Below are 9291 nucleotides of genomic sequence, written 5' to 3'. Positions count from 1 at the left end.
CATTGCAAACCAGAAGGTGTTCAGAACAGATCCCTGAATTAATACCAACCCCAGCTTGAACCCATCTGTCACCCCTACCGCACACCTCACCTGTGTCTTTTTGTCATACATGTCCTGCACCACCCTCACATACTTCTTTGCCACTCCTGCCTTCCTCATACAATACCATAGTTCCTCTCTTGGCATGCTATCATATTCCTTCTTCATTTCCATATGGTTTCTTTACAATGTGGAGAAAATCTGTCTACACCTTCTTTTCTTTTTTGCTAAGTGCACTGTGTGCTTTTTTGAGTCTCAAAGTGATCTAAACAGTAAGTCCTGAGACTTTTAACCTTACCTTCAATAAAATAAAAAGAAATGGAATCACACAAGTTGTTTTCCAATCGCAGGATTACATAGACAATCACAGAGTTCAGTGTTTGAACCACGTCAGCTTAAATGAGCATATGAATGAATTTGACCACCTTTACACGTGATACTCTAATTTCCTGCTGGGTTTACTGCAAACACTACTTACCAGTAAAGCCACTTACCAGTAAACCCAGCTGAAAAGCTTTACCAGTAAAACCACATGTGTGACAGTGAAGTGTGGAGATGCTTCCAGACATGTTTGTGTATTTCTATTTTACACAGCCGTTTTTGTAATTTCACTCTTTTCTTCTAATTTATACATGTCTTATACATCCATCCATCCATCCATCCAAAAAAGAAGTACTGTCCTACCTGCAGGACACGAGGTCATAGACTCAGTCTTTATTTTCCATATTTACCTACATTTTTTTGAAGGACAAAAATATTTAATCACAGCAGCACCATCAGGTATAGATTTCCAACAGCAATTTCTGCAAGCTCAAACATCGCACTTGTCAATCCGCTCTACAGACAATCAGAGCGCCCTCTAGTGACATTATAGAGGAGGTGCCAGATTCACAGGCTACTGTAATTTACCAACAATAAGGAGTGAAAAGATTTTACTATTAAGATTAAACAACTGCATATTTATGGATTTCCATTTGTTTTTGTAATAATATTTTTTGTTATTAAAAATTAGATTTCACATTAAGTTTTCTGGTTTCAGTTTTTGTTTTTAGCAGTGTCCATTGTTAATTGTACTTTCTAAAAATGATCTTTAAAGTTATAATTTAAAGACCTTAGCAGGTCTTAAAATGAAGTAAAAACAACCATCAAGAATTACACAAAGAGGACAAGAACAAAGACTTTGAGACAAACTGAATAACAAAAGGTGACACTTTATTTTGTCTGATGCAAATCTAAAGAATACAAAAATCCACTGGGAAAGGAAAACTGAATCCAGACAGGAAACTCACTGGAAGGAAAACAGACGCTGTGAAACTAAACAATGATAAATATCAAAGAGTCTAGCAGACAGAGAGAACGGTTCTGGAGGTTGACCTTCTAGTGACATTACAGGGGAGGTGCCAGATTCACTGGCACCTCCCCTGTAATACTGTAATACTGTAATTTACTAGTAATTAGGAGTTAAGAGATTTTACTATTAATATGAAACAACTGCATATTTATGGATTTTCCATTTGTTGGTTTCTAAAATAAGCTTTTACTTATTGCAACTTAGTCTTCGCAATAATTTTTCTGGTTTCAGTTTTTGTTTTTATTAGTCTCCATGTGAATTGTAGTTTTTTTTTTTTTTTTTTTTAAATTATTAGGGTTATAGTATAAAGATCAGGTAAAATTAAGTAAAAAACAACAAAGAATTGCAGTTGTGTTAAAACACACAGTACAGAACAAGCCAGCAGAACAATCGAAACATTTCAAAGACTCTGGAAAGAAAACTGGAGAAAGATGTTTCTATAGAACACAGAAAAACTGCCAGGCTGCAACTACATGACTTAATGAAGTTTGGAATTGCAGTCTCAAAGATTTCAATCACCAGAACCTTGCACAGCAATGAACTGAGAGGTTTCAGACCAAGAAAAGCTCTGCAGAAGAGACGCTTAAAACCAGACTGAAGTATAATAAGGACAAGCTGGAGAAAGATACTGGAAGCGCGTCCTTTGGTCAGATTAAACTAAACTCTACTTAAACTCTACTTAAACTAAACTTAACTCTTTTGCCACAGAGATGCTGCTTATGTTTGAAGAAAAAAAGGGAGAGGAGAACAAGCCAAAGAACACCATCCAAATATTGAAACACCATGGTGAGAGTATTATCCTGTGAAGATGCTTCATTTCATATGGAACTGGTAGTCCTGTCAGGGTCGAACTAATCATGAAGAAACACGGATATGTGAAGATTTTGAAAGAAAACTTCAAGCAGTCATTGTTAAACCCGGTTCTGGGTTGTCGTATTGTCTTTCAACACAACAATGAACCAAAACATGTGCAGCTCCTGGTACCTTCAGGAGTCCAAAGTGAACGTTGTTGACTGGCCTGCACAAAGCCCCGACTTCAATTCCACTGTAAATCATGTTAAAAACTATATCAAACAGAATTGAATATTAGCATCAGGGGAGCTAATAATTTTGACCCTGGTAAATTTGTTTTTAGTGAAATAATTTTGTTTCTGCGTGCAGTAAAATCATGTGAGTATCCAGAATATATTTGAAAAAAATTCTATTAACAGCCCCTTGCTCTGTTTAACAGCACTTGGGAAATACGTTTCATAGCGGGTGCTATAAATAAATAAAAACGTTTGCTTACAAAACGACAGCCAAGCACCACGTGACTCCTTAACCACGTGACCTCTGCAAGGAAAGCATGGCGGCGCGCTGTTCAGCAGGACTTGCAATATCGTCAGGTACAGCGCTGAAGCCTTTCTCATTCATTTTCCAGAATACGCACACACACTATTCATTCTTTCAGCATCAGCGAGTTCAGCATATGAAGACCGCTTTAAACATGTTAACGAGTTTCATTTGTTCCACTTCACTTAAATAATGAAGACTTTAATCTGAGTGCCTGGGAATAACATTAATTCTAAGAGGCTGCTAAATTTCCAGACCGCCAGAGATAACCAAAAAACAGTGACACATTTACGACCATCTCGAACCAAATTAGATTTACCCTTTAACCCGCACGTCTTTGGATTGTGGGCGCAAAGCCCACGCAACGTGCAGCTTCTCAAACATGGCTTTATCCATTCAGTGTTTAAGGTGATTTTATTGAAACACCCCTCAGTAGAATTAAGACCAGTGTAAAATAAGCATATAAGACACTTAACATAACTGCGAACTGAAAATACAAACAACAATGAACGTATCCTTATTTAGGCTAAAACGGCTCAGTTGGTATACATGAGATAGCACAGATGTACCTATTAAAGTGGCCACTCATTATTTGTGGCTTCCAAATCTTTTCTACACAGAAAGCTGAAAAAGCTTTGTTTTTCTGACAAGACCAGGACCACAGTGCTTGAACACCGTATATGCATAATGTTCACATAGGTAACCAAAGAGATACTACTAGTTACAGAGAATTTCAGCTTGCATCCGAACATCCAAAATGATGCTGACCTCCTTCATAAAATTCATAACGGATGCTTTTGTTGTGTTTGGGATGTTTTTGGGGTTGTCTGCATGCCAGGGAAAGTTTGAGAACCACTCAAATCAGTGTTTTTTTGCATGCCTGATGCAGTATAAAAGAAACATTGTTTCTAATAATTGCTGAAGAGGAGACTAAAGAAAATGTGCTGAAAGTCTAAACTTCTTAGCACTTAATGAACCCTTTTTCAATTAAGAGGGCTCTCTTCATCATTGCGTTACTCTTCTTTTCTCTAGGAGTGGCCAGTTTTCTGCGCAGAGCTTGTCTGGGCAGCTGTAGTCCCCCCACAGCCTTGCTGTGTCAGCAGCATCGACGTTTCTTCTGGAGGAAGTGGAAACGTTCTCACAGTGTAGTTCGTCCAGCTACTGTCAGGCCCGCCTATGCAGTACCCAAGGTACAAGTACCCTGCCTAAAATGACCCCCTTATTGGCTGAATCAACAGCTAATATTTTATATTTTCTTATGATTCTGCTCAACATGCTGAGAGCAGTGTTTTTAATATCAGCAGTTGCAATAGACTGTAGGTAAAAGCTGAAATGTTTAACATATGCATATAGGTAGGTTAAGGGTCATCAGTGGAGATGAGGGATCTTGGGACTAGTTTAGTTAGGTTAATATAAGTTTTATTTTCATGGTCAAGTATGTCAACTCTTACTAACTTATGAGAGCTTTTTATATTATTCTACTGGAGTTTTTCAGTTAGGATTAAACACATGTTGGATAAAATGTACAAGAGGTGCAGTAAAAATGAATTAAGAGAATTCGACGTACTCAGAATGAGAAACACTCTTAACATCTGTCATTTGAGGAGTTTCATTATTTCTTTTGGTTTGGACTCCAGTCTCTAAGAAATAACTTAACTTTTATATTGAACTCACAAAACAGACTCATCCTTAACATCCTGTCCTGCCTCTGCTCCCTTCCTGTAGCATATTGTGCAGCCTGACTATGTGCAGACTGGACTTGTCCCAGAATGGCCAGACTACATAGAAATCAAAGACAAAGAGCAGATCGAAGACCTGACTAGAGCATGTCAGCTGGCCAGACACGTGCTGCTCCTAGCTGGGCGCAGTCTGAAAGTAAGCATATTACTGCATGCCCTGTTTTTGTTCTCATGCCGTCGAAAACAACACGAAGATAACAACTTGTGCCTTTCAGGTTGGTATGACAACAGAAGAAATAGACTTCATCGTGCACAAAGAGACAATCAAGCACAATGCATACCCGTCCCCTCTCAGATACGGGGGTTTCCCCAAATCAGTCTGTACATCTGTGAACAACGTGGTCTGTCATGGCATACCTGACAGGTAAATGGGTGTTTCATTTGCTTTAGAATACTTTCCTTCCTTTTATTCTCTAACATTTAGTAAAAAACAACATTTAAATGAATGGTGGTAATATAATTCTTTCAGTATTACACTTTTGAATAAGATCTCATTGTTAACATGTCCTGTAGTCGGCCACTTGAAGATGGAGATATCATCAACATTGATGTAACTGTAAGTTCACTCCTTTCATAATCACCCAGAGAAACTCACATACCATAGTGCATGTGATCAGTCAGGCCGGCAGTAATCTAATCAGTTATCACTGCCTCTTCCTGATAGGTGTATTTGGATGGTTACCATGGTGACACCTCAGAAACCTTCTTGATTGGTCAGGTTGACGAGGTTGGGAGGCGACTGGTGGAAACCGCCAGGCGTTGCAGAGATCAAGCCATCAATGCCTGCAAACCAGGTGCACAGCTTTGTGTTATTGGAAATACTATCAGGTACACACATACTCGTCAGCTGCATATCACATATAGTACTACTTTTCTTTCTTTCTTCATATATTTTTTTTTTCTGTTTACAGTGAAATAGCTCATGCCAGTGGCTTCCAAGTGTGTCCGTATTTCATTGGGCATGGAATAGGCTCCCATTTTCATTGCCATCCTGAGATTTGGCACCACGGTGAGTTTGTGACTGTGAGGTCATAAGATAGTGGGCTTCATTCAAAAACACGCTTTTGGTTTTATCCAAATTCACTTTTTATTTGATGTTTGCCTGTGTTGTTTCCCCTAATTTGATTCACTAAATTACCTTAACTTAAAACGTCTTCTCTTCTCAGCCTGATGCTTTTTCTTTGCCGTCACTATTCTTCTCCTTTATTTTAGCTAACGACAATGACATGACCATGGATGAAGGGATGGCTTTCACAATAGGTAAGTTACACTTTACAGTCTCTGTGTGCACATTAAGACGATGCTGTTTATGAGTGTAGGGTTACTAATATCTGTTAATCTGTAGAGCCTATACTGATGGAGGGGTCTGCAGAGTTCAGAATCTTGAAGGACAAGTGGACTGCAGTTTCTGTAGATGATAAAAGGTACACAGTGCACAAATGAAGGCCTTTTTTAAAATTACATGCTATTTCCCGACGTTCAGGTGTCAGTTATTCTGATTTCTGTGCAGATTTATTTATTTAGCACTTTAATTTGAGAAATTTAGATGCTGGTATTGCTATTTCTAAACTCTGGAGAGCCAGACCTTTTCCAATCTTTACACTAAACTAAAATAATTGTCTGCTACTTCCATAAGCTGCACCCAAAAACATCAAAGCTATTCCTCTAAATGTTGATCTCTTCTTTTAAGATCTTACATGTTTGTTTTGTCCTGCAGGTCAGCTCAGTTTGAGCACACAGTGGTTATCACAGCGGACGGTGTGGATATTCTCACCAAACTGCCAGAAGAGAGCAGTGCATCAAACTGATGAGCCCTAGAGTGCCTCAGCTGAAAATCGACACTACCTTTTGGGATGACAAATGGAAGAAATAACGGAACGTATTTTAATCTACACAGTTTCTATTTGTAAAGTAAAAAAAAGGGCTCGAGTAAATATAAAGAACTACACGTATCGATATATTTAAGATGGCGTTTGAGTGGATCTTATTGAAGCTCGGTTTTGTGTATGAGTGAGGATTTTTAAGGTATTTCAACCTCGTTGGTTTGCTGGATCACAACATTGATCTATTTTTCTTTTTAACATGGTTAAATTTGAGCATGATGCAGTCCTCATTACAACACCTGTATCTGCTCTCTCAAGAAGACTTTCCACAGACTTAATGATGTCACAAACCCCACATTTCAGCTTCTTTGTATATTTTCTGTAAAAGAGCTCTCATTGTACTCAAAATGCCGTTTCAAAGCCTTTTATTGTGATTAGGTGTCAAAATTCCTTTTTATTCTGTATTAGAGTCATTTACAACAATTTAGTGAGACTTTTGAAACACATGCATGACATATATCAGTTAGATAAGGTTTAGTGAGCTTGTTGATGACTGACGTTCTCTGGAGTATGGCCAGCAGATGGCAGCACACACCATCAGACGTTGGTTTCTCATGTGTCAGATCAGTTTGGCACATCTATTCACAGGGCCAGAGGTTTACTTCACTTGACACACAAATATTTTTGTTATATGGTCATAAACTCTTAACATCTTTGTTCACTAAATATAACAGATTCGCTCACTGCACACTTCAACAACTTACATGGTGAGTGAGAGAATTTGGACAAACAAGAGGTTAAAAAATTGTGCTCGAGGCTTTAAATTCCAGGCATAGCAAAATCCTTTTGTTCGTCATTTCAAATTCCTCATCACTGTCTGCATCTTCTGTCTCCTTAGGTCCATTTAGCAGAGAAGAATAAAGCAACATTGCAGAGCTGTCTTTTCATATGTTTGAGTGTTTGAACATTATGCGTTGTTGAAAATGTAAAAGCTCATAATGCTGCTGTAATTGAGGCGGCGTGTTGAACTGATGATGCTTCGGGGAGGGAAAAAAAGGGAAGAGCTACTGGATTTAAGCCTGCCAGAGGGTGTTTTCACTTCCTGCCAGTGTATGATGTGCATGTCTATCTGTGTGCCCATACCAGTGCCACCTGTGGGCGAGGCAGGAAGGATTAATCAAATAAAGGTGTAGTCTGCACATGTCCAACCAGGAAATGATTCATGTCATTTTAATTGATGCGTGACACATGATAACGAGATTATATCATGATCATTTTTATGATGTATATTTTTTAAAATAAAGAAAAAAATCACATGTAACGTGGCAAAGAAAGCTTTCAAAGAAGTGAAGCGGTGTTCTGTTTACTGTAGCTTTTTTTTTCTCCTTCCTAACAATTCATCTGATTTTAGGGCAGGGTGTGTCGAGCTGTGTGTGTGTGAGCTGCCTGTGAATCAGTTCAAGAGTGAGGTAAACAATTCTTAGTGATTCATTTATTATAAAGCATGACACAAATCTGAAAACAATCTTTGAAGGCAAAGGGGACAGGGGGCAAGGATCAGATACAAGTGCAAGCAGAGGTGAGTAAGAGGAGAGGTTTTAGGGAGGAACAGGGAGTGGCAGGCAGAGGTGTTGGTCTCTGGATCCGAATACTCTGTTCTTCACATTCTTTTCCTGCAAGTTGGGACTCATTCCTGATCTCCTTATGTGAACTGCAGTTTTCCCAATAAATCCCTGCTTGCTTTTACATTTCAAATGGAACATTGACTACTTAAAAAAACAACAAAATCAAAACACTTTCTATTGTTAAAGATGTGAAATCTGTACTTACAAGTGCAAGTAAACTGTGTACATGTATTTGTGTGGCAATGCTACACCTGAGATCTAGAGAAGGGTTACAGGAGAACTTGTTTGCTTTTTGCCACATCATCATGTGACCGTTTGTGAAACTCTTGATATGATTATAGTTCTTATAATGCAAGAGGTGGACTTTTGTCAATAGGATGCCAAAGTTTGTTATCTGTCTATGTGGGTAAAGACTGTTTTTTGTGCAATAAAGCAACATTAATCTTGTCTCAACTAGATTTGGTGTGTAGCACGTGAGTTATGCATGCAGAAAGTATTCTCTGCAATTAAAGTATTTGACAAGACCTGTTGCAACACTTCCCATTTCTGGGATTTAAAGCCAAAGTATCAAATATGTTTAAATTTGAAAATACATGTTTGTAGAGAGATGCCTGAATCTTTTGTTTAGTTTTCTCCAAGAGTACATACAGTCTTGGTTTCTGGATGGGTGGTTGCTGAATTCTGACATTTCGTGTGCTGGGTCTGCACTGTGCAATTAGATGCGCTTTTTTCCCCTGCAGACACACTAATGCTGAAGTTAAAGGCACATCTGATGCTCATATGACATCTGCATTCCTTATTCTACATCATGATATTTACTGCCTATTGCACAAAGTTGTTCTGTCATAACTGTGGAAGTAGATTAACGTGTTATGTTTCTCAGACTTTCTCACATTCTGTCTGTGCATACCAGCATTAATGTATGTGTGTGTGTCTGTGTGAGACAGCCAGCCTGCGATATATCACATGTACCTGTGAGGATCACTGCAGAAATTCTTGGTTTCCTTGGTGCCCTCTGAATTTATGATGTTAACACAATGATCTATCCTTTTGAGACTTGTGGAGGCAGATCTGTCTCACTCACTTATGCACAGATGGCGTTTATTGAATCTTTCTGACTAAGAGTCTCAGTAGGGACTTAGTCAGAACACCTAAAGGCAAAACAAAAAGAGCTGAGTTTGTTGCTCGTTACATGAACATTCACTGTACAGGACATGTAACTACATGATGACATCGATGGAATAAACTCAGCTTCTTCAGACTGAGGTTGCAATGAGGAAAAAACAACTTTAAATTATTTTAATGTGGTTTAGCTGGGAATTTGCCAGCAGGTATTTATTGGCAATGTTTATTATTTCCATTTGTTAGCATGCTAACGTTTG

General features: G+C 38.4%; 1 protein-coding gene across 1 annotated transcript; it reads left to right on the top strand.

Moving 5' to 3' along the window:
- Window positions 1-2669: 2669 nt before the first annotated feature.
- On the top strand, window positions 2670-8588 carry metap1d (methionyl aminopeptidase type 1D (mitochondrial)). The gene is made up of 10 exons (XM_085141331.1): window positions 2670-2775; window positions 3755-3912; window positions 4448-4597; window positions 4677-4825; window positions 4975-5017; window positions 5126-5289; window positions 5373-5470; window positions 5674-5721; window positions 5807-5885; window positions 6179-8588. The coding sequence occupies exons 1-10, from the start codon at window positions 2736-2738 to the stop codon at window positions 6267-6269; spliced, it is 1020 nt and encodes a 339-aa protein (XP_084997457.1). The 5' UTR covers window positions 2670-2735; the 3' UTR covers window positions 6270-8588.
- The last annotated feature ends 703 nt before the right edge of the window (window positions 8589-9291 follow it).

Source organism: Neolamprologus multifasciatus, chromosome 18 (assembly GCF_963576455.1).
Source record: "Neolamprologus multifasciatus chromosome 18, fNeoMul1.2, whole genome shotgun sequence".
Lineage (NCBI taxonomy): Eukaryota > Metazoa > Chordata > Actinopteri > Cichliformes > Cichlidae > Neolamprologus > Neolamprologus multifasciatus.
Note: the sequence above shows the minus strand (reverse complement) of the source record. Positions and strands in the feature narration are given on the sequence as shown.